The sequence below is a fragment of the Poecile atricapillus genome, chromosome 7 (assembly GCF_030490865.1).
Source record: "Poecile atricapillus isolate bPoeAtr1 chromosome 7, bPoeAtr1.hap1, whole genome shotgun sequence".
Classification (NCBI taxonomy): domain Eukaryota; kingdom Metazoa; phylum Chordata; class Aves; order Passeriformes; family Paridae; genus Poecile; species Poecile atricapillus.
This window is the reverse complement of record NC_081255.1, coordinates 9,227,091-9,252,958: the sequence shown is the minus strand read 5'-3', so window position 1 is coordinate 9,252,958 and position 25,868 is coordinate 9,227,091. Positions and strand designations below refer to the sequence as shown.

General features: G+C 40.0%; 1 protein-coding gene across 4 annotated transcripts in view; it reads right to left on the bottom strand.

Annotated features, from left to right (window-relative positions):
* The window catches only part of PRRC2C (proline rich coiled-coil 2C), a 68,624-nt gene that overhangs the window by 34,932 nt on the left and 7,824 nt on the right, over nt 1-25,868 (bottom strand). For all 4 annotated transcript variants that reach the window (XM_058843324.1, XM_058843327.1, XM_058843325.1 and 1 more), the window contains exons 2-15: nt 17,625-17,792; nt 16,316-16,493; nt 12,914-13,020; nt 9,859-9,990; nt 7,733-7,911; nt 7,301-7,380; nt 6,559-6,692; nt 6,390-6,477; nt 5,984-6,125; nt 4,968-5,042; nt 3,647-4,268; nt 2,693-2,862; nt 1,850-2,096; nt 576-789 (exon numbers count right to left, since the gene is read on the bottom strand). In XM_058843324.1, coding sequence (XP_058699307.1) covers nt 576-789; nt 1,850-2,096; nt 2,693-2,862; nt 3,647-4,268; nt 4,968-5,042; nt 5,984-6,125; nt 6,390-6,477; nt 6,559-6,692; nt 7,301-7,380; nt 7,733-7,911; nt 9,859-9,990; nt 12,914-13,020; nt 16,316-16,493; nt 17,625-17,739 — 2,483 coding nt within the window. In that variant the 5' untranslated portion in view covers nt 17,740-17,792. The remainder of the gene's footprint in view (nt 1-575; nt 790-1,849; nt 2,097-2,692; nt 2,863-3,646; nt 4,269-4,967; nt 5,043-5,983; nt 6,126-6,389; nt 6,478-6,558; nt 6,693-7,300; nt 7,381-7,732; nt 7,912-9,858; nt 9,991-12,913; nt 13,021-16,315; nt 16,494-17,624; nt 17,793-25,868) is intronic.

The window sequence follows — 25,868 nt, the reverse complement described above, 5'->3', positions numbered from 1 at the left end:
AAGCAATTAAGAATATTAGCATGTGGGGGAAAAATTTATCCATACATAATTACTCAAATCAAATAATTTTCTATCAAGGATCTATGTCAGCTCTAGGAAGTAATAGGAAATCATTTTTAATTAAGCCACCCACTATTATCCAGATGGCAGCAGAGCAAAAATTTCTGAATACTCGTAAGAAGCACAGGAAACTCCTGACAATTCCCCATGGAGCAGAGGCTGAAAGGGACTTTTGCTTTATACCACTCGTACTTAACACACCACTTCTGAAACAAACACAAAAGTTCTCTAAAATGGGGAGAACAGAGAACATTGTAGAAATGTTCTACAAAACTGCAAATTCAAAGCATCCTGGCAATCACCATTCATCCAGGCTAATGATCCTAAACAAGGAGTAAATTGTCTTTCTAGACCCTGTTACAGAGCAGGCATGTCTTCTGGTTTTGTACAACAGCACCAAGCACCCTGCGTCCCCCAGTCACAACTCCTCCTTTCAAGTTTTGTGTGAACTACAACCCAGTCAGTCAAAATTGCATTTTGCAAGCTGTGTGACTTGGGTAAGTGGCACAACTTACCTCAAATCATCAGGCTCTTCTAACACCTTGGGAGGAGAACTGGACTGCTGAGATTCTGCGTGGGGGTAGGGGTCTGAGCCCCACATCATGCGTGGCTCGGACAGAGGCACGCTGTGCTCCCTTGCAGAGCGAGCCATGTGCTCAAACGAATCTGAACCAGCTGCTGAGCCCTCCAGCTGCTCTCTTCTCATCAGAGGTTTGGGAGGCATAATTCCTGTGGCAGAGTGAAGTTCAACAATTGAAACAAACTTCACATTGGCAAAGCGACCTCAATACAAAGCCTGTTAGGAGGTATCAAGGAACACTATTGTCTCTCCTCCAATCTCCTTCCCTTTGACTCTCTGTGTTGAAACCAAATGTCTGTTCCCTGCCTGCTGACCTCAGAATGACTAAATCACGCTCAACACTTGTATCCCTATGTCCCAACAAATGGAAAAAGCTGTCTGCTTTCAATAGAATGCAAAGAACCAAGCCTGTGGACCCTTAAACTCATGGATGAAGTTCCTGCTGTAACAGCTGCATGGAAAAAGGCAAGATGAGTGTACACACAGGCAGTTTTTTATACTCTATTTTCCAATTTTTTTTATTTGTAGCATTTCAAAGAAATTCTGTAGTTTTCAGTATCTTTGCTTAGCCTGCTATTTCCTCCATTCATTCCCTGCACCCACTGAGGATACCCTTTCCCTTGCTCTTTAGTTGAGCAGGTATCTCCATGACCTTACATGACAGCCTTCTATTATTTATGCCCAACACCTTTCCTAACTGCAAATCAGATGGACAGTCCACAAATTAAAAAATATTTTTTAGAGTGAAGAATCTGAAACCACAAGTTTATTAAGACTCTGGAGCTGTTAACATGTAATGTAAAAATAGCAAACTTTGATGGGATTTTTTTAGGAAGCAATGTAGTGCCAAGTGCTAAGATGTAATGAAACACAAATGGTAAATGCACTTTTCCTCAGTTCAACCTAACTCTTGCCAGCTTTCTGTCTGCAACAAAGGAAGGCTTATGCTGACATTCTTAATCATATTAACTGTCACTCAAATGCCTGCAGTGTGACACCTGGAATTTTACTTTATTGTCAAAAGTATACATTCTCATAGGACTACAATTTTAGCCACATATGACTACAGTCTATTTTGTCCCAAACAACAAAATAATGTAGATTTCTTCTTAAAAACCCACCCAGCCACTAAACAAAGCGTGGTCAAGAAAAGACTTCTATTTCAAAACCAAATTAAGTTAAACAATCAAAAAATGTTTCCAGGTTTACCTGGATGAATAGGAGGCATATCCATGGCAGGTCTTCCTGACATCATCCGTGGGTCCATGTAGGATTGCATCATGAGCCAGCGGGGGTCAAAGCCCATGGAAGCCAAATGCTGGGGATGGGGCTGCATGGGCTGGTAAAGGGGTCTGTGCTGGGGTGGTGGGACAGGGCCACTCGAAGGCTGGGAGGGAGCAGACTGTGGAAGGACACCTTGCTGCTGTTGCTGCCACTGCTGCTGTTTCATTTGCTCCTGCAGACCAGAAAACCAGTGTTACAGGACTTTTTGATAAGTTGAAGACTTGAGCACAGCTTTAATAACCCTTGGAAGCAACAAGCACAATTATCTCCAGGACAGCAAGTATTCTGAAAGTTAATTGTAAACATGTGTCAGGATGAGCTAGGAGAAAAGGGAGAAAACCAGACTGGGCAATTTACAATAGCTACAGCCTAACTGGTGTGCAGCTGAGACACACAACAACCTATACTTGGTGCATGTCATTAATGCAAAGTGCTCCTCAGACCACAGGACCCACGTTCAACTGTGTCACACCCTTTTAGGAAAAGCTGCAGAAATAATCAGACATCACACTTCAGGTTCCACAGGCAAAGCCCAGGAAAATGCCAGTGTGGGCCAGCTTTAAAGCCTCTCCTGCCTTCTGCTCACTTACAAACCTTGCAAGTGACAAGAAGTGTTTCAGGCAGAGCAATTCCTGCCAATACCATTTTCTAGAAGCTAGAAACCAAAAGCTCAGGATTAATCTGAAACTCCTATGATCAACTTCTTCAGCATGAGGCAGAACACAGCACTCTTTAAATGAACCTCCTTTAAATGAACTGGTTTGTTACCTGCTGCCTCTGAAATCTTGGTGGTAATGACTTCTGGAACTGCTTAGAATAGCCTGAGGAAACAGCAGGACGAGGTTGAGATCCTGAGTCCGGCTCACTCTCGTGAGTCACCTGTGAAACCTCTTTCTCATTCCGACCACTGTCTTGTCGAGTAAAGACTGCTTGATCTTCTGAAAAAAAACAACAAAAACCCCACCTATGTTAGACAACAATCAATCTTAGAACTGACAATTTTACCAGGATGTCAGCTAAAGAATGTTCTAAAATACCTGCCTTCTCTAACTTCACAATCTCAGTTTCCAAAACCAGTAAAGGCACAAAAAGTCAAGGACAGCCCCTCAAAAGAACTGTTGTTAATACATCTCTGTCCTTTTTAAACTTATATACATTGGGAAATCAACCACTGGCATTTAGGTTGCAGCTATTTAAGAAGTGCTGTATCAATGACACCATATCGCATTTGGATCAACTTTTTTTTATGAACTAAGGTTTGGTTTTACAATCAATTTTATCCATTTAAATAGAATATAACCTTACCAAGCATAGTCTATCAGTTTTCTCATGGCATTCAAAAAATGCACCACATTTAAATAGGTGCCCTTTGTGTCTACTTCTCTAGGCTTGCTGAAAGGAGAGAACAGCTGCAATAATTTGCACTGCTTTTTAAGCAACATGGGTGGCTGACCCTTCTTTAGGAAGAGAAGAAAGCCTGCTTTTCTTTCTGTACTCCTCAAAGTCCAGCCTAAATCACAGAAGCCATTTTTTTCCCTAATCTTTTGATGAGCTGGGCAAACAGGCTTAGCTCAAAGGACAGTTATCAGCTGTAATGCGCCAGGAAAATAATTGGTCTAGATGCACTAGGTTAATTAGGTATGCAAATGAGACTTCTAGACAACAGCTATGCTCTGTGACTCAGCTTTAAGAAGGACAACTCCTACTTGTGTGCAAGCATACCTTTTTCTTCCTTGTTATTCTTGGTTTCACTTTCTTGTTTTTCTACTACAGGTGTTGCCACACGTTCTACAGGCTCAGGAACCTCATGTGCTGGTTTCTCTTCTTCTTTCTCTTTCTCATTCTCCTTCTCTTCTTTCTCCACCTCTTTTTCTTTCTCTTTCTCTACTTCTTGTTCTTTCACCTTCTCCAGTTTTTCTTCTTTTTCCTTTTCCTTTTCTTTCTCCCTTTCCCTCTCTTTCTCCTTTTCCTTCTCCCTCTCTTTTTCTCGTTCCCTCTCCCGCTCCCTCTCCTTTTCCCTCTCCCGCTCCCGTTCTCTCTCCCTTTCCCTCTCTCTTTCCCTTTCCCTCTCCCTCTCTCTCTCTTTCAGAGGGTCTTCCCGGGAGGGTTTTGTCATGCAGCCGAATTTCTCGTTTAACCGTTTGAGCTTTTCAGCACAAGCTGCTTTTCGCTGCTCTTCCATTCTCCTCTCTTCCTCTTCTCGCCGCTTACGGGCTCGCTCCACTGCAGCTGATATCTCTGACTGCTGCCTTCTCCTCTGCTTCCAAATTTCATCTTCATCTGGTACTGGTTTAGGGGGAAAGGGTCCCTGCCTTCCCATCTGGCGATCAGGGGGAGGAGGATGCTGCAAGAAGAAAATCAGGTTGAACACAGGTTACGTAAGCAGCCAGCAGAAATACTACATTTTAACTATTTGTCAACACACGTGTATCTGCATGGCATCTTTAAAAAGCAAGACCTGGAAGAAAAAGCCAGCCCCCACCTTCCTGATATGGTTAAGACTCTCACAACCTGAGCTCAGAAAGGAGGTAGAGAATCACTTGGGCTCACGTCAGCTCTCCTCCCCATCACGGCAAAGTGACAGCAAAGATCACAAACATATTTTAGATTTGGTTATAGGCTGCTCTAAATCTCAAGACAAAAGTGCCTCAAGGAGCCAAGGAATTTCAAGGTAGCTCAGGATAAGGGAGATTTTAGTTCACATTTCATTTGGGACTTCATCTCTTCATCTGTCTTGGCAGCCATCCCCCCAGCAGTGTTCCTGTCCTCTCCAGTTCCCAAGTGGGGCTGGATAACTAAAAGCTCTTGAAATTCTCCTGCATTTCACATGGCACTTACAAGACAGGACAGCTTTACACAGTTGCAGCACGGCTGTGTTGGGGTCCCATTCCTACCAGCCCCAGGCACTACCATCATTTTACTTGTTAAAGGAAAGGTTTATCACTATGTGAAGTGTATTTTTATTTTTCTTCATCTAAATCCCTCCACCACTGCATTAAAGAATTTAACTCTAGGAAATAAGGACAATTCTCATTTTTCTTACCGGTGGTAGAATAGATTTTGGAGGAAGAACAGGGCCACCTCTTTCATGTACAGAAGGCTGTGGTGGACCTCGATCCTGTTGGATCAAACACAACACCAGGGTTAAGCCAGCTTCTAACCACAGCCAAACTGAAAAAATTTTAGATTTACTCTTTTCTACTGCATTAAGACACTACACCTAATAAGGCATCTGTACTCAACACAAATCTTCATGCAAAACAAGGGCAAAAACATTTTCACTTTTATGTACTGAGAGCAGAACAATTTAACTTTATGTTCCTGCACCATTTTTCCTTAGATTCAATGTAGCATCAAACTTAAAGAACACTGTGATCTTTAATACAGAGAGAAAGTGCAAATAAAACCATCCCAGATTTCCCATCTTCATTATTACTGGTGGCAAGAGAAAATATTTCTGGGAAATTTTCAAAACCCACAGTAGCTTTTCCTGGGTGGGGAGGGAAATTGGGCTGTAGCAGACATAAACTGAGGTGGATGGAAATATTCCTGTACTAGAGGAAACCAAAAATGGCCGAGCTGAAGGATTCTACATGGCCTGTATAAAATCCATTAGTGCGAGAAGTGAACTCACAGCTAAGCTGCACTACAGAAAGTGGACCGTGATACTAAAAAAATCCCCACACCCATGAAAATTATGTGGGCTATTTATCCACTGGAAAACCTGATAAACAGCAGAATGGCTTCATTCAGTTACAGGGATGGACACACCAGAGTACTGAGCCTGTCAGAGTGCCTGACACAGGAGCTCTCACCCCTCAGGGGTGTGGGGCAGGACTCACTACATAAAGCCATGCTATTTTTGTGCTGCTACCAGAGGCAGCTAAGTTGTCTGAGCAGCACCTGATCAGTTAGCACAGCTCAGATAATGCTTTCAGCAGCTAATGCCTTCCCTCATGTTCATAACCTTAATTGACCTGACAGTTTGGAAAGACACCTGAGTCAGAGCTCTCCTGACAAGGCTGCTGCCACAGGAGCTGCAGAGAAGAGCACACAAACCTGATCAAGCTGAGAGCTTTTGCTGTAAGACCCTTTGGCTGCTGCTGTGGAAACCTGGGTGGCAGACTTGGCATTTGTCTGTTCTTCTGTTTCCTTCTGGCCATCAGGACTCTGGGATTCTTTTGATGGTGTTTGTTCATCACTACGTGCAAAGAAATAAGAAAAAACAGAATGTGTATTCCACACAGGTATTTGGTGATTTATCTCTTAGCCTCAGTGTTTCTTAGTCAGGATAATTTCTACTCCACACCCAGCTGGCTGGAGTCTGCAGGCAGTTATGCAATTGAATACAGTATTAAATTACTGGAATTAGTGCTACTGGAATGAGTACTTGCACTCATTTCATTTTATCTTTCAAAAACCTAGTTAAGTGACATTTCACATCTAATTGGCAACACCAACTCACCCACTTTCCTTCTCTTTCTGACTGCTTCCTTGCTCATCATCATCACTGAAATTCAACTGCTCAGTGTAATCCACTTCACTCTGAGCACCTGATGCATAAACAAAAGTTCAATTAATCTTTCAGAAACATTCAGCATGCAAATAACAGACCATTAATCTGATGTTGTTACCTGCCCAGCCTTCGTCGGCCTCAGCATCCAGATTATCGAATTTATCAAGCTCTTTGAGTTCACTAGCACTAAGAATGGATGGACGTTCAATAGGTTCTGAGCACCATGAGGGTGGGCCTCTTCCCCTTGGGCCTCTAAAAAATGAGAGAAACAAAAGGCACTGTCACTACTTATCCACAAATGACAGAGAAAAGGTCAACTTGTAGGACCATTATTTGATATATACAGCACTGTTTTTTCAAGCACAGTGAACTCTCATTCATTCACGTGAATACCAGAATTCAAATAATTACTCTCTCATGCACAGCTATCCTTCACTATGGAAAAACACATAGAAAAGTGGAATATTAGTTTTATAGTGCATTAGAGCTCAACTTTAATTGGAAAGCATCAAAGTTGAGAACCAGGAATTGACTCCTTTCACTGTAACAATGAAAAAGTCTTTTTATGGGCAAAATACTGGTTTTAAGTTTCAAAGATGTTCCTGCAAGTGACTCCTGCTCTTCACAATCCAAAACCCTGTGATATGCAGAACTGCCCAAAGTTTTGCAGTTGAGCTCACAAACTCCAGACACTCCAAGGCACTGCTCCACACAAGCAAAACTTGTGAGACTGACCAGTGTCAGTTCTTATGCAGTGTATAATCACTGTTGAGATACTCAGGGCAAATGATTTCTTTCTTAAAATTAAGTCACAAAGTTCATACCTAGACAAAAACCACCACCACCTGTAGGTTTCTTACCTGCTTGGCTCAGAATTAGGAAACCTTGTTGGACCTTGCATGGAGGGAGGATATGCCATTCTGGGATATTGATTAAACATCTAAAAAGGGATTAAAAACAGAAGCCATTCATTAAAAAGTATCACTGTATTAAGTACACTGAGACCATCAAAGGAGGTAATGGAAATAAAACAAGACTCTTCACTCACAACTGTTTGCTTAATATTACAAATGGGTGACCTCAGGTCCCCAAGGGGAAGTGACTGGAAGTGTTAATCAACTCTTGTTGCTCAAACTCCTTGTAGGAACAAGGAGCCACATCCTGTGAGGTGCTGGCTTTCAACCCTGCCCCTCCAGCAGGTAAGAATCCCATGGATGAGAGAGAAAGGGGCATAAGAAAATCCCACTAGCCAAAAACCAATCCCTGCTGCTTAAAAACTGTTCATCACTCACATAAGGAGGCATCATTGCTCTGTACTGGGATGAGATGGATGGCTGCTGCTGGCCATTCAGCTTGGGCTGAGGGGCCTGTGGCAACCGTACATCCCTCTTGTCTCCTGCCTTCTGGCCATCATTTTGTTCTGCTGGTGTAGCGCTGCCATCTTCTTGTCCCAGAGCCTTTGCTTCTTGATCTGTTGGAGAACCAGGAGAGTTGTTTTTATTACCCCCATCCCTTCAACCAGTAGCATCTGTATGGACAGAATCAGCACAAGAAAAGCCAAGAATAGACTTTAAATTGCAGATTTCCAGCCAGGGATGGTGAAGAACACGTTGTTCCCACGCAGTCCTTGGTGACACAGCAGACACATGTTCCTATCTGCTACAGAAACAAACAGTGGCCACTTGAGAACCAACAGAAGCTGCCTCCTGATCCTCTTCAGCCCTAGGTCCAGCTGTGTTCCTGAAGGGTCAGAGCTAAATTTATGGACTGCTCTATTGGTCCCATTCTACCTTCCAAAACACAGTGCAATTTAGGAAGGATACTGATTATAGCACAAAAAAGAAAACAGATTTAGCTGTGCTAAGTGGGCCACTGTTGACTCAGTGTGAAGACGCTGTCAAGGCAAAGATCAAGGTTCCTAAGCAGCAAAGGCCTACCAGGAAATTCTCAAGCAGCTCAGAAAGAAAGGCAATGCACAGTTATGTGTCCAAGTGAAGACAGGCACAGTCTGATTTGCATCTCTGCCTGCTAGGGATGGAACAGAAGTGATAAGGGCTGTACTTCTGGTGTGAATGTCTAGCAAATTATCCAGGAAAAGTCAGGGATTTTAATGACTTATTATTTGTGCCAGGCACTCCATTTTTTTAGGAGCTTCTGCCTGCAGAGTATGGGTCAAGACAAAAAAACCCACCAGAGTAAACTTAGCAGCAGTGCTCAGATCAATGGAGACCAACAAAAATTCAGAGACACACGCTGTAAAGAATGTTTCTTTAGGGGCACAAACCCTTTAAGCAGTGTTAAACTCTGCTCCAAAGTATCCATTACAGTTCTTGCACTTATCTTTGCTGGGAAGCACAGCTGCTGAAGGGGGACAACTTGCCAAGTTAATTTAGCTTTCTGCTGTCAGACAGGAAAGAAGAGCTTAATATAGCATGTACAGTGCTGACCAAAACTGTAACTGCCTGCAGGAGGCTGGACAGACACATAGCTGCTCTCATTTGGTGCAGAACATCTCTCCCATTTCCTGACAATTTATTCTTTAGATGAAAATCAAGAGAAGACATGAACAGGCACCTGGCCTTGGTCTGCAGCACCTGACAAACAAATCAAGGAAAACCAAGGCCTGTTAGAAGGAAAGAGTTTTGGATTCCCTGAGAGCCCAAGCCCTCTAAAGTGTCTATCACTGGCACAAGACAGTGCCAGCCACAGGGCAGGACAGGACCTCTAGTCCATGAAACCTCATTAAAACCAAACTTCTGAGGGAGAAAGGAATCCTGTTTTCCACTGGTAACAAGCACATTCCCAAATGTCTTCCCATTGAAGGGATCTGAGGAAGAAATACATTTCTTTCCTGAGAGATGTAAATCCAGCACTGTTTTGGTTGTTTTTACCAGATCTAATCCCCCACTGCTGAAACAGATCCAGCTGCTCAGAGCACTGCATCCAGGAGCTGAAGATGCCAATGGCCTTTCAAGGCACAACCCACTCTTCTGGCACCCTGTAGACTGAACTTCCTCTTCAGGAATTTTCAGGCTCCACTCTTGTGAGTACTAACCACTTAAGGCTAGCCCTGATCACTATTTGTGTAATTAGTTAATTCTAGGAGAGTTCTTTGAAGAGGTCTCTCACCTGCTGTGACATCAGTAATGCCAGCATTGTGCAACTAACTAACGCTCCTGAGAGCACACAACTACAGTACTGAGTAGACTGGGAAAATGGGAAGTGATAGGATTAAACACACTATTTTCCACACACCAGGAACACAGAAAAGCAGATTAAAGCCCCCAGTAACCATTTCTTAAGTGCAGGAGTGTGCTGATTGAAACAACATATTCATCAATTTCTTTTGTAGTGGCCACAAGCAGTAAGCTCCACACAAAACAATCCAATTTCACAACAATTTGTAGCTCACACTTACTCTGTGGTCGTAGGTTGGCTCCTGATCCATCTTCAGGTGCATCCTTATCTTTGCCTGACTTTTCCTGATCCCCAGCTGCCGGCAGACTGGGGAATTCTTGCTGGAAATAACTATTGATTGGAATAGGTGGACCTACACAGCAAGATATTCAGAGTCACAACAGTTCAGGAAGCAACAGAAGCCTACTCATCCTTTAGAAGTGAACATTAAAGCTTTAAAAGAAGAAAGTTAAACATTTAAATGTTAAAGCCACAGTCATTTACTGGCAGTATAAAGGATTCACATTTGCTACTGAAGTTGTTAAGTTTACTAAACCAACTATCACAGCTGTTGAAGCTGAGAAAAATCCGAAAGCACTAGAGAGCAACAATGGACAATGGAACAAGACTTAGTCCAGGGAGTACCTGGAGTTCCTCAGCTCTGTAAACACTTTTCCCCACTCCTTCAAAATTTTCCTCTTTTCACTCTAAAACTATAGTCCACCCAAGAATGGGCAGCTATGTAATTGCAAGCACATTTATGATTAATTACTGTTCTAGTAAGAAATCCCCAGGGCTTTAAAAGACCAGAGCTTTTACATTATGCAAAAAGTATCAGAACAATATTCTTTGATTTCTAAAACCCCTAACATCATCCTCAAGATTGGAATTTAAGACTTCTGTTGTACATGGTATGGAAGTCACATATATAGGCTGTCTTCCTTGATAGAAGGTTTTGTTGGCATCTGCTTTGCACCAATTTCCTCCCCATACACATAATGTATAGTGACCTATTAGATCAGCAGCATTTCTGTGCCAAATCACCAATAATCTGAGTGGGGTTTAAGCCTAAATAACAGCCTGTTCCTGTCCCTGTCTCTACTACTGACTATTATAAGGAATGTGGTATTAGGCTACATGGATTATGGGAGAGGGCAAACTCACTGACAAGGATCTGAACATATTGTGTCCAATGGGCTTTTTTTTTAACAACTACAAAAACTTCTGTTCTCTCCAATCTCTGAAAGAATCATTCACAAAGATAAAATGCAGGGATCCCAGGGGGCTTCTAGTCAGTTGGTTGTTTTCTCTTTTTTTAAGAGTTAAACACAGGATAAATTCCTTACTCTGTGCTCTGTAAAGGCACATCAGCAAATACCAGTATTTATCCCTGTGTCTACAAATTTCCTTGAACTCTCAATTTTCATTCTGTCTTCACATTCTACAGACCACATTACTTTGTTTTTTCTTAAAGGACAATGGACTGTTGCTGTTCCCAAGCAGCTACATCCCATGACTTGTTCAATGGGAAAGAAAACCAGTCCTACCAACCAGATGACCTGCCAGGCAAGGGAGCCCCTTCTGAGATCCTGTGGCATGCAACATTGATGAGTTTTATGAATCTTGAAAAATGCTTTCTGCTCAAACCTACACAATGAACAACATTTTAATGGCAAAGGAACAGCACCAGAGATCTCCTTGACTGTGTTTAAGCTACAAACTTGAAAAAAGCCAGACTGGCAACCAGCAGTTCAGAAAGAAGTTAAAAAATTCAAAGATATTTTGGTAGTAATTTACTCCAACTTTCAGCTGAAAAATACACGCTGCTGTTACATTTCATAAGTCTTTCCCTTCTCCATGGCCACCAAGAGGATCAGAGAAAGGTTCAGCCTTGCCTCACTCAAGTTTTCCAAGAGCACGAGGCTGCTGGAAGGCTCAGACTGCAGGTTCTGAGAGCCAACTGCAGCTCAGGAAAGCACAACAGGTGGATCCTGGGTTTCAAACCCAGCACAGCACACAGCTGCTGCCAATTCCCATCCAGTGCAGCTTCTTGAAACAGCAAACCCACTGCTGCATTAATTGAATGAAATGAGGGTGCCATCTGGGCTTGGCACACGAGCTGCCATGGTAACTATGAAATAATTAGCTAAATGTATTTTGAAGCTACTGAGCCCAATCACTATTTCCTGTGTCATGGAGATGATCTTATCAGCTTCTGCAGGAAGGCTGCTATGCAAATCACTTTGCATCAGTGCTAATTCTTTTTCCTTTATTATTCCACAAATCTTGTAAAAGCTTAAAGGAGAAAAGCTTCTGTATTTGATGGCGCAACACTGAACATTAAGCAGCAAGAAATGGAGAATCTAGAATTGTCAATTCTAATTCTCAGTGCAAAAAAAAGGCCCAAATCATTAGATATGTGATGTTAACAAACTATATAATATCTAAGAAATTACCTCCCATGTAATTAATATTTAATTATTTTAAGATCCCTATTCAGAAGAGAACTCAATTCTTCAACTGCAAAGCCTAAACTCCATTTTATAACCACAGAAAGCTCACAAGTCTCAAACTTAAGGAATAAAACACATTGCAAGTTATTTATCGTAATGGAGACAGAGGAATTTTAAATAACCTCTCACTCTACAAGCATTTAAAAAAACCTGCTGAAGATTTAGTTCTGATCTTACATCTGTAATAAGAATGCTCAAGCTAAGAGTCACACTGATGGAAACAATTTTCCATCCTTTCATCCAATTATGTTAAATACCCTCAAAACACACCTTTAATGTTTTTCCTGGAAAGAAAACTACTTAAACACTATCACTTTGATACTAAAATAACCAAGGAATTTATAAAATGAAGGGCAAAGTATTGCTGTTTCACATGTTTAAACAGAACCAAAACTATACACACTGCACAAAATGATCCAAACCTATGACCAGAATGACCACCAACTGTTCAGAGCTCTCCTTTCCATGCCAGAATTGTTTCTATTATAAGAACTGACTGTGATTTGCCCTCCTCACCACAGCCACATTGAATATTTTACCACCACTTTCCTGCCAATTCAAAAGAGGTGGTTAGAAAAACCTTGTACAAGTCACTCAGACCTGCTGATAAATCCAGTGACTGGGGATGGGCTCACTTCCCAGCCTGGAATGTTGCTTCCACAACTTTCCCCAGTCCCAAGTGGCCTGGCCAAGCCTCAAGGGACTGCTGAGTGTGGGGGTCTCTCCCAGCACAGTCCCAGCCTGGTATCCAGTGCAGAACCCTCCACCCTGAGCAGCACTCACCGTCTTGTCCCCCAGGTTTGGTGTTGGCCCAGGATTTGGCAACAGGAGCTGCTTCTGGAGGAGCAGGAACAGCAGGTTTTGGCTGTGTCTGCGGCACGTCTGGCTGTCTGGAATCACAGGAAAAGCACTTGTGAATACAAGAGGGTGAGCAGAGAATAAGATTGTCAGGATGGCTACTGCAAACAAGGCGATAAAATAAAGGAGTTGTGCAGCTGAAGAACCAATAACTACTTTTCCACAGAAAAGGCATTTTCTTACGTAAAAGAAGTTATTATAGTAACAGTTAAAAAATAAAATAGATTAGCCAATTATTTCAAGATTCCATTTCCCAAAGAGGAAAGGAGTGAATGAAAATGGCTGGGCAGAAAATGCAGCCAGGCATGAACTGAATTACAGCTTTTAAAGAAGTGTATTGGACAATCAAAAAAACAATCCATCTACAACCATTGAAGGGGATAATTTGGATTAATGTTCTCTTGCCTTGGGAGTTAACAGGAAAACACTTCCAAGACCACCATGAATTGAGAGAAGGCAAATACACGTCAGGATTTACCAAATAAAAGGAACTGATAAGAAAAGCTGAAGACATAATGAAAAACTCTATGGGTACCATGAACTGGAGCTCAGAACCTTAAGTCTTAAGAACTGGTCTCATTCTCACCATTTTAACAATGAAGAGGCACAAGCACTCCTTTTGTCCAGTGTAAAAACCAGACACAAGCCCTTTCTAGTCTGCAGATTCAGTCATATTGTTCAACTTCTTTCAATAAAGGCTATTTCTGAAATCTGCATGTTCAGGTAACTTAAGACTCAAAGCATTAGTGTCTAAAACCAACTAAGCCTAACCCTCCAGCTCCTCAGAAGGAACTTTTGATAAAACCAGAATTATGGGGCAGATCCTGTAGTCTAGAATCACTTTATTACACCAGTGAGGAGAGAAGCAGCATGGTGGTCATGTCACTTAACCAACAAGAAACAACTGTAAATGCTTCAAGTAGATCCTCAAGTGATCCTAAATTTCTGAGGACTAGCACTAAGAAATCAATTCCATTTGGGTTCTGCAGTCATCAACCCAAAGCACTACACAGGACTCTCAGAACTGAGAGAGAAGCAAATACCATTAAAAAGATCACTGCTGGGCAGAAACACACAAGCTTCTCATAGGGATAATTAAATGCAATTTTCATGTTCCAAGAGAGTGTTACAATCTAGAAAAAAAAAAAAAAACAGTTTTCTTTTTTTTTTTATTTTTTTTATTTTTCATTTGTATTTTCTTACAGCTGCACGTTTTCTGAGCAGGCTTTGGGAATATATGACTTAAATGGCTGTACTTTGTGACACAAGCAAAACAAAACCAAGAATATTTAAGAAATTACTCCTTGCATTTCTCCTGTTTCAAATACCAGCCTGTTTAGAATTTTAGTTATCCAAGCACTGCCCTGCAAATATGGATGAGGAAAAGAACTCAGCTGAATTAATTAAACAATACACAACAGCCTGCACTATCCAGGAAAGAGACTGAGGCAATACCCACAGAATGAGTGACAACTCGAGAAAGCAGTAGAAGAATTAATTTTCATAACTGCAAGGAACAACACATTCATGTGAACTCCAATGCAATGATACAAGAGAAAAGGCATTAAACTAAAGCAAGCTGTTATTGAGATGTAACCTTTATCTGCAACACTTCTGAGAGGAACAATAAAACACTTCACGTGTACACTGCAGCATTTCAAGCACACTGGAATATCACAAACACAGCAGTAGTCAAACAAATGATCTTAAAATCTGAGCAAACACATCAGATGGTGTAAATTTAGAAGAATTTCCTCGTGGCCTGGGCATACACACCTGTTCCTGGGAACAAATCTCTCACCCATTAGTTTCACTTATAAGTGGACTCTGAATCCTTTATCAGAATAATACATATAAAAATACAACTTCCAGTTGCAGATAAGGCCCGGCTACTTATTTGTTTGTAAACAGAACAACTACTGCTATCTTCTAACACATGGCCATGGAAACATGTTTTTTTTTAGTCAAACAAGCTACCAGCTCAACACAGATTTAACAGGGCAAAGTATAAGTGACCTTGAAGTACAGGGAGATGTTGAACTACCAAACAAAATACAGGGCTCAAAATTGTGAAGTTGGAGTTTCAAAAGTTTAAAATAAAAGGTTAAACACAACACTGTATTTCTGAAGTCTAACAGCTTTTTAGAGAGATGTCAAAAATTGGTATTTAAAGGTAGGAATGTATACAAAGAAAAATAAAGGGAGAGAAAGATGGGGAAGGAAACCTTTAAACCTCATCTTTTGCTTTCACAAGCACTAGGAACATACAACCACTGTCCCTAAATTCCAATGTTTTTCAGAACAATTTCAATGAAAAGAATTAACATTTGAACCTTGCTTCTACTAATGTCATGAGAATGACATCCTACTTTAAGCTTGCATGGCAAAAAAGAACTGCTTTAAAAGACTTTCCAATCAGAAACTGAAAAGTTTCAGTTTCTATTTAGTTTCTTCCTGTGCAGGGCCAGGAGTTGGACTCCATGACCATGATGGATCTCTTCCAACTCAGCACATTCTATGATTCTGTGATCCTTTCATTCTATTTTCTTTAGCTGTACAAATGTGAAATAAATTTAGCACACAAAACTGCACTGAGCATGGGAAATTTGTACCATACAAAGTACACAAACAGTGCATCAACACTGCCACAACTTCTGTCTTGTTCCTATCACATACTGGAGGAGTCTGTAGAGCTTAAGATAAAAAAAAAATTCGAAGTCTGTGGAATTTATGGTGTTCTAGCCAAAAAAATCAAAGTGCAAATATTAACAACCATTAGGAAAATAAAGCAGAGATTTCAACAAACGTGTGCAAACCAAGAATTTTTGAGTTTTTAAATTTTTGAGTTTTCTCTGCCATACATCAGCACAGGCACAATTATGTGGATTTTTGCATACTCTCATGAACTTGCAAGCTATTCTCTAATTTTCCTGCTGTGTTCCTTGGGGTTTCAAGAGAATTTTATTTAAGGTGATGACACTGATCTTAAAGAAAGCATGCTGTAGTATTTCCTGTCAGCAGACATCAAAGCTTACGTGTCCAAGGAAATATTCTTCTCCTCATATGGAATTTATAAGCAGATCATTTTCAGCTTAAATGTGAGGAGGTTTTTTTGGTGCAAGGTTTGTTTGTTTTTTTTTTAACTATCCTTCTACTAGCAAGATTCCTCCTGACAAGAATTAACAGTGGTGCTATTTCCTCTCTGGTAGGTACACCGAGGACACTCCAGTGTAGCCAATTTCTTCCCAGGTCCTGCCAATCCCAAGATTTGGGCAAACCTGAGAGAAATGTCCCAGCAGATCAAGCCCGAGCTCAGCTCTCACTTACTTCTCTTCTTCGTGCTGTTCTTGTTTTGAAGCCCATCCTGTGCCATCTTTAGGCACAATGTTCACATTGGGGTCGTTGCCTTTGTTCTCTGCTTTGAGGCTGGGCAGATTAGCTGGGGGAGGCATCCTCCTGGAAATAGCAACTTTTCCAAGACTCTGCAATCCATGGCGTGCGGCAACTGCGTGCCAGAACAGAAAGTGCAAGTTAACAACTCTTGTTTAGGCAGAGCTACATAAAAATGTTTTGTAAGAAAGTCAGAAAAATTTGATTGTTAAGAATTAAAAATTTAAAATGGTTCAGAATTTAGTATTTAAATTAAATATTAATTATTAAAAAAGGGAATTGAAAAGACTGGGTTTGGAAAAATTTCAATACTTTTTGCGTGGTGAGTCATTATGGTTAGCCTATTCCAGATTAAAAAGGATATATGGCCCCACCTTTATATACAACATTCAGTGACAGACAGCTAAAGAACCCATTTACAATATGATGTTAATGTCAAGCATTATCCTCCTGCTCTTTTGGAGCTTAATGTACATTGATGAGTGCAGGAATACCCCAATGGGTCCATCCCATTTCTTTTTTGCTGCAAATTTCAGCTGGCAGATGTTGCCCTTGCAGAAACATTCCTACAAATTGTATTTACTCCAGACCACAAGTACAAAGCTAATGCACCCCACAGGACATTCAACCTACCAAGTAACCAACTCAGAGAACAAGCACGAGTTACTGCCTTGGGTAAGCTGTATCATAACAAACAGCTCAGTTTCAACCTTTAAAAATAATATTGTGGCAAACTTCAACAAGCATGGGCACACTTTTTCTCCTTTACACACAATTTAGGCAACTTTGTCAACTTCAAAACCTTCCGAACATCATTTCCCTCTGGTTCTCCATTCAATGACTCATGAAAAAGCAGGCTCATTTGAGATATCAGTGTAAGGTTTATCCAGTGTTTGTCCAAAACTCGAAGTCTCTGAGCTGAAAGTGAGCATTGCCTTTTCCTTAATTTAACACTCCCAGCATGGCAAGTGTTAATGCAGTAAAATGCACAGCTGGGGAATTTATTTGCCCACATTCTACTTCCTACTAGACTGCAAATGCTGTCACTCTGAACTGACACTCCTGTTTACAGCTAAGCAGAAACTCTAATGAATGCTGCCTTCCACAATCCTTCCACTTCACTGCTGCACCAAGCAGTTATGAAAAACCATGCTGTGGTTAAGTGCTCATATATTCTGCACTCATAATTAGCACTGCAGTAATGATGAAACTGAAAGAATGCAACTCTAAAAGAGAGCTTACTCACCTGTGGTTTTCTGAGTTTCCAGTGACTTTCCCTTGTAAGTATTAAACAGACTGAGTGTTGCATACTTTGTTTTTCCATCCTTTGCTTTTGTACTCTGGCCTGACTTTTCCGACATTTCGCTGGAAACTCATCGAGTCCGGTACTTCCCGTTCACTCCTCAAAATCTGCCTGTAAAGAAAAACAACAGAAAAGTAAAGCCATTGGAATAGGAGCCAACACTTAAGTCAGAGTTCACAGGGCAGAAGTGGACAGCACATTTAACACCATTAGCACTGGTTCATTTAAGCATTCTGCAGGATGCCAAGGAATGCATTAACTCCACAAACTGTATCCTTATGTAACACCAGGAATTTTGAAGTATTTCTGTCTCTTCAATATGAATGTCACAAAATCAGGAGGGTCAGCATTTTAATTAACATTAAACACTGTTGAAGGGGTAAATACCATCCATGATTTAACTACAAAATGAATAATAAAAAAACCCAATCCCAAACCCCACAAACACACAGAATTTCCACCAGCAGCTCTTTCCCCACTGGGGAAGCTCAATGACCTCACCCACTCCCAAAGCCAAGTACCGAGACACAATTAACAGTTACTGCAGTACAGCATTTCTGGAATTTGCTTCTTTTTTCCCCAATTAAAACCATCATGAACACAGCAGCCAGAGACACTAAATACACAGAGTAAGAATTTTTTTGTTTGTCAAAACCAGAACACAGTATGCTCAGATGGGGAGAGTGAGAATTCCTTAAACCAAGAGTTACACTATTCTTCCTGCAGCTGTAATTACAGGGCTGTTGGAGCAGGTCATTTCTCTCCTCCTTCCTTCCCCCAGAATAACAGGCCTTGAGAAAAAGAAGCCAGTAATTAACTGTGATACTTCTCCAGTTCTTGGAAGGAACTTGCAGAGTTGCTGCTCATCACCAGGCAGGAACACAAGTGAGCATTCACTCAAATAGAACATTATTATACAAGTTAATTTCTCTTAACAGTTAAAAATCCTGCTACCCCCTTTACAACAATTTTTCATCTGTTTCTATATGAATCCCAGAAGAGTTATATATACTCAAAGACTTGTGTTTCATTCTAAAAGCAGGCAGCAAGAAGCAAGACATCCTGCTCAAACCCTTCAGTGATCAAACTCCCATGTCAGACTCAGAGCTGCAGATCTTCAAAGGGAATTTGATTCACATGCAAGGTGCTCGTGGATTAAGAAGAGTCTGCAAGGACAAGCAGTCTAAAGAACAAAGCACTTGGTCACGACAGACATTTCACAATGTCAAAAGACCGTGGAAATTTCATTTATATAGGTATGATAACACTCCCATCCTCCTCTGCCTTCTACCTCAATTTACAAGCCATGATTGAAAAGCAATTAAGATGGCAAATAACCTTGGGATGGTTCAACTTCAGCATAACTTGGGCCAGAAGCTATTCTATTACAATCCATGCAGACTGCTGCAAAGGGGACAATCTCCAGCCTTCTATGGAGCCATATACATGGCCAAGAAATATATTCTCCCCTCAGAAAAAGACAGCAACTCCCAGATTCTTCTTCCAGATTAGTCAGCATTTGGCTATTTCAACAGCAAGTGTTACACCAACAGTTATTCTATGTGTCATCCAGAAATACGAAATGCAGGATGGGAGCAGGGTGAACCCAGCACACTGAGCAAAACAGACTCGGGCTGAAAATTAAAACTTGATGAATTTTGAATTGAGAATTTTGGGGATAAAAAATTACCTAAGTGGTTTTCTTTTTTTTTTTTTTTTTTTTTTTTTGCCGGTTTCTAGATTATTTACCATTGTGAAGTGAGTTCTTGTTTACAAACTCCTTGGCTGGGATGAGTCTTGGGCCAAAAATTAAAACTCTGGATGAGTTGTTTGCAGAGGAAAGAAGGTGTGAGCACAGTGATTGTAGTGTATGACTTGGTATAGTTATAGGATCACCTGAAAGCTGTTTGCCACCCTCTGCTCCTGGCTGCTACTGCCCAGCACCTTCTCTGATGCTGTGGTGGGCTCTTTGTCATAAATATGATGCCAGGAACAGAGAGGAACTGGAGAGTCAAAGGGACAGAATCTGCCAGGTTCTTTCACAGATATTTTACTGAACACCTTATGGTAAACTGAGTCTCCTGAGAGAAGAAAAGACCAATGCAGATCCTCATGTCTGATCTACACTCAGCCTGATAAACGGGTCTGCCTGGATTCAGGTCTTCAGACAGGCTGAAAGCAGTAGCCTGGCCATGAATAACACTGATAGGCAAAGCCTGACATGCTGAATTGCAAGTAAGTATTGGGGCAGCCTGGAGACTGAATGGCTGCTTGAAATCTGCTCAGCTGGTAACTACAAAGATAAGCTTGCCTAAATTCATGTATCAAACTGAGGGGGTTTTTTCCTCTAAAGATATTTGAGTAGTGAGATTTGGCTTCCAGTGAAACCTTGCAGACTCAGTGTAGTTTTTTTTGGGTAGATGAGGGACAGCCCAGCAGCCAAGTCTGTGGCTAGAGTCTAGATAAAGTATTTATGATAAAGAGTCCACCACAATCATCAGAGAAGGTGCTGGGCAGTAAGTCAGGAGCACACAGGGTGGCAAACAGCTTTCAGGTGATCCTGTAACTGTATCGAGTCATACACTACAATCACTGTGCTCACACCTTCTTTTGTGTGCAAACAACTCACTCAGAGTTTTAATTTTTGGCCCAAGACTCATCCCAGCCAAGGAGTTTGTAAACAAGAAGTAGCTTCACAATGGTAAATAATCCAGAAACTGACAAACAAATTAAAAAAAGACAGCTTGGGTAATTTTTTACCCCCAAAATTTTCAACAGCACCAAAGCCCCAAAAGTGCAGAAAGCAGTTTGAGGGTGGTTTAAAATAATATTTTGTGTCATATTTTCCAAAGCCTGTACCTCTGATAGAGATGAAACACAGAAAATCTTCATCATAACTCTTCTTTACAGAGTAATACAGATTTCATATTTGGGCAGACCTTCATTGTCACAACTGCTCATTCCAGAATGTTTGACAGCTTCAAGAACCGGTGACAGTGAACACATTCCCTGAATATACTTTTTAAATTTAATTTAGAAAAATTAGTCTGCTCATTACAATTGAGCTCTATGCCTTTCATACTATTAAAATTCATATTGTTTGACAAGTTTTTCCCAGCTTATACTACATAGAAATATAAACTGTTTACAATGATTAACACTGCACATTCCTCAGTAATCTGACTTGCAAAAAAGAAATCATTTCAATTAGGCAGGTCAATATATTCAACAACATATAATATATATATTTAAGTACATTTAGACCTGATATTGGTTGTCAAAGAAGATATTCTTGCAAAATCAGACTTTAGACCAGGTACTCAAGCCAGGGATGACAAATCCTCCCTCTGAAGAGCCCATGCAGCCTTCAACAAACATCCTGCCAAGTCACATATTAAACAAGCACTCAGTGCCATCTGACAACAATTCAAATAAATAGCTGCATGATTTTGAACCATGTGAAATTATCCAGCTCCAAGACCTCTGACTATTCATCCAAAATTCAGTTGTGTGTGTTACATTCCTACACCTGAGCACTGGAATCACTCCCTCTGTACAGAACCAGCCGAGGTGTTTCAATACAGGACACATTTACATTGTGCATACAACACACTGGCGAGCACTTTCCTCCCCAAGTGATTCCAAATTTGCCCAACATTTCCATATTTTGTTGCTTTTAGTTAAATTCCTACAAGTGCAGTGCTGCTGTGTGCACCTCTGAAAACACACACAAGATGTCAGAAACACTTTCCAAGCTAAGTAAGCACCGTGACAGCCAACAGAAGGACAGAACAGCACAAGCCATAATGGCACTTGGCAGGGTTCACTGCACTATTAAGAAATTTAAGCAAGTCAGCTGTTCATTCTGAATGATTACAGTTACTATTATGCACAACTACAGAGAGCACAATGCTCCCAAAATTCTGGAGCAAACATTTACCTTGCAGCTGCTCTGCAATGTTATTAAATAAGTTAACTCAACTTCACTGTGCTTTGAAGATTTTAGGGGAAAAATTATTATTCTAATTTCTGTACCAGACTATTTTTTCAGACTCCAACTGGTTGACTTATTTAGATTCTGCAAAGAACTCAGAAGCCTGTGTACAGAAAATAGCACACAAAGTAGCTGCCACAAATTTTAAATATCCTGGACTCTGCTAAAGAACATTTACTCGAACTCTCTTAAGACATTTAGAGCTGCTACAAGAACAAAATGAATGCCATGGATTCCAGACACCAAAATCATGTTTTTAATAGTAAAACCCCAGCAAACAAAACCCCACACATATCAGACAGAACTCTTCCACTAAATTCCCAGCTCTCCTGATCATTTCAGAATTCACCTCTGTGACTGGTTTAGAATTTAACAATGCATTTTTTTACACCTGTAAACTCTGCATGGTGTTCAACTGTAGCCTCAAAAAGATGTCACTTATGCTTCAGAAAAAAATTGTACTTTAACAAGGTAAAAATATTACATATTTTGAGGTCACTTTTGAGGACTGAGTGGTAAGAAGTATAAAACATTTAACAACTTAACTCTTAAATTCTTGTCAGGTCAGATGATAAACTCTCTCAATTTGTATTTTATACACTGCATTTTTAAACTTCTATCTAGACAAAAAAGGTCTGATTTTTAGTGTAACATGTCAGTTTTCATAATTCCTATTCAGCACAAGAAGAATATCTAGTCCCTGTCACCTCTACTCCAAGGGCTGTATTTTGGTCAAATATGCAGTGGAACAACTAAGGCAAAGAACACAATTCAAGACTCAAACCAGCTGAAGATTTGAAGTCTCAGTGCCTCAAATGCCCATCTGTGAAATGGGAAACATCACAAAAACTACTACATGAAAGTTTATTCATAACTGGGACACATTAGCACCTCTCTCAAAAGAGAAACCAAGAAACCAATCCAGAAAGAATTTTCATATACTATTCTAAGCATACTAAAAGTAGTTAAGAGGGGAAAAATCATCATATACAAATCTATAATTTGTATCCAGCCATAAATGCACTTTTCTAAGAATAGCTTTGTTTCTGGGACACTGAACAATGTGGTTCTGGTAAATTCTGGAACCAAATACAACCAAAGAAAATAATTTTTTTTTTTTTTTTACCACATATTCCATTGTGTTTAGAGGCAGATGCTCCCAAATCAGCGTTAGTAATTAAAAAAAAAAAATGCACTCCACACAAAAATGTGGCAGTGAAAATTTCAGACAAAGTTTTCATTTCAACTGTAAGCCTGGCATATTTACATTCCAGATCTGAAGAAATTGCCCACTACTGCAAAACCTAAGCATGATCTCCAGCTAGATACTAAGATTTGAAAAACAACTGTGTGATCTTCAGAAAAGAGACCAATTTAAATCAATTACAGAAATAGAATGCAAATTTAAAACAAAGAAACAGAGGATACTTGAGTCAAAGTACTTGGAACCCAAGAAAGGCTTTTTTGTAACCCATCCTCAGGGAATCCTATTATTTTAAAAGGACACTCCAAAATACTGTGAAATTACTGAATACATGAGGTTTGGATGTGGTTTTGTACAGAGAAGGTTGCACACAAATAAGAAAATGGAATTATAATTAAACATCCTGACTGACCTTCTTTGACATGGATGTTTATAAACAATACACATCAATAATTTCTTCTTAATGGCCTTATACTTTCAACTCTGGGACCAACATTTTTAGCCCAATTATTATTTACAAAACCATAACAAAGAAAAAAATATAAACGTTTTGGCCATTTATCCCACTATTAAGAATTCTTAAGAATTTCAGCACTATCAGATTAATATGACACAAAAACAAGCTCAGAGAACCTCCAGTAACACTTGTGTAGCAAAGAAGCCTCTGTCAAATCTAAGTATCTAATAAAGCCTCTCAAATCAGGATTTCCTTTCCCTCCAAGAACCACTTGCAGCAAGGTTCATTATCAAGCAGATTGCTGCTAAGAAAACTGCAAAACTTTGGGGACTCTAAGCTTGTTTTTCATGTATCTCCATCACAGCTCTATGACCTACAAGAAGTGAAGCTCTTAAAATTTTCAAAGAGTTCTTGGGTAGATCTCAGTACAATTAATTCTTGAACAAGACTTACACAAGTTTTATTTCCTTCAAAAGTCTCACTAAGACAGTTTTCCATCTCTAGATTTTGGGCTCACTGGTTTCCAGTAGAGCTTGAAAGAGGGTACAAAGCACTGATTGCATGGACTGTGTAAAATCCATGGGGATTGTCAGCCAAGTAGGACAGGAAAACCCTTTAATCACCATCTCTTCACCTCAGTGGGAGAACTGTAGGACAGGCACAATCTACAGAGGAGTTAATAGCCACCAAATGAAAAAAAAAAAAAAAAAAAAAAAAATCAAAATTAATTTGGTTCTTCAGAACCAAGACACCATCCTGAGACAAAACTGTATCAAGGCTTTGCTTGAACTTGCAAACAACTCCTCTTTAAAGCCTAAGAAAGTCTTTCCAAAACTGAGTAGTCAGGTGGAAAACACACCATGACACAAGACAGCCATTTTAGGGATTATCCCCACAGATGCATCTATAAAAATGGAGTCTGTGGATGCCAAAAACAAAATGTGGATGCCAAATTTGTGGAATCCACAAATACGTCTGCACCAATTCTAACAGACATCCAACAACAGTCTAAATAGAGCTACTAAGCTAAGCAATGAAAAACAACCCAAATTAGCCACCCACAAAAAGAACTCTACTCAGAAACTAACTTCACCACAAAGCATATGTTACTTTGAACCAGCCATCCATGGAGCAAGCAAATCTGCAGCCTTAGAAAGCCTGAAAGGCAGCTTGTTCAACTCATTTTTTTTGGGAGAAATACAAATCACCTAAACCCTGGCTTTCCAACAGGAAAACCAGCAACAAACCACAACAAATCAGGGAATTTTTGTTAGGAGTGTTTTAAGACTAACATGGCACTAACCAAACTTTTAGGATGCATATTGCAGAAGAAGATTTGTCAGATCTATTATTTTTTTTTTTTTCTTGAGAACAAAAGAAAAAAATCATTAAAAACCCCACAGATCCAAGAACAGCAAACCTCAAATTTGTCTCTATCCATAGATTTTAATATATATTTAACTGTATGTGCACAAATATTTCACAGAAACCATATTCCTGTGGAACAGCCCTAGCAAAAGAAGCTTGATCAGTAGGATCAAGCAGAATCAGCATGACTTAAATGTGTCCATATAACAAGGGATTAAAAAGCCACAGAGAGGTTAAACTCACACTGGCAATAAAACTGTCAAAAATGCACTGAATATTTTCATGTGTCACACAGCTGCTTTCTTTCAGCTAAGATAATTTCTGGTATTTCTTCTGCTTATGAAATCTTTTCCTTTTTAGGTGACCTCAGGTAACTGAGAGATTCTGGTCCCATTTTTTCCTGTCACAGGCAGAATGATGCCAGTGCATCTATTTAAGAACTCTGGGGGGGAATAAAGCAGTTTTCATTTCATTTAGTCAGTTTTTTGGGTTTTTTTGCATGTTTATATTTACAGCATCAAATAAAGCCTGACAAATAGTATCTAAACATTACCTAGAAAAATGCAGAAATCCAGGAAATCAATGACGTTCCTCCCTAAAATCTTAAATTCAGTTCTCAACTACTGCACATGCAGAAGCTATAATAGCTCTGCTTTAGCTTTTTAATGAAATACTATTTGTATTTTAATGATAACTATACAATTAAAATAGAAATTGATTTTAAAAAATACTGATTTTCAAAGGGTAGCATCAAACAAGGTCAAATTAAGAAACTCCCTTCAGTGAATTTTGTGCCTGGTAATTCTTTGAATTTCCAGAGGTTAGATAATGAAGAATGGTACAAATATCACTGGAGAGTTTCAACAAAAGCTCTTCTACTATTCTGAATTGAAAACCCAACACCTGCCACCTCAAGCAGCAGAACTTTTAAGCAAGACTCCTACAGAAATCCTGCTCTGGTAGTCAAGTACCTTGAAGAAGTGAAATACATGATGTCCAGACTCAGCCTTAAGGCTCCAGTCCTTAGCCAAAAAAAGAAGAAATGATGACTGGCTTAAAAATTCTAGACATAAGTGATTTTAATTTGGTTTCTGAGTTTAGAAAATTTACTTTGGTCATTTTTTTCAAACTTCTTTGCAAAATGAGGAATAGTTCTTTAGGATA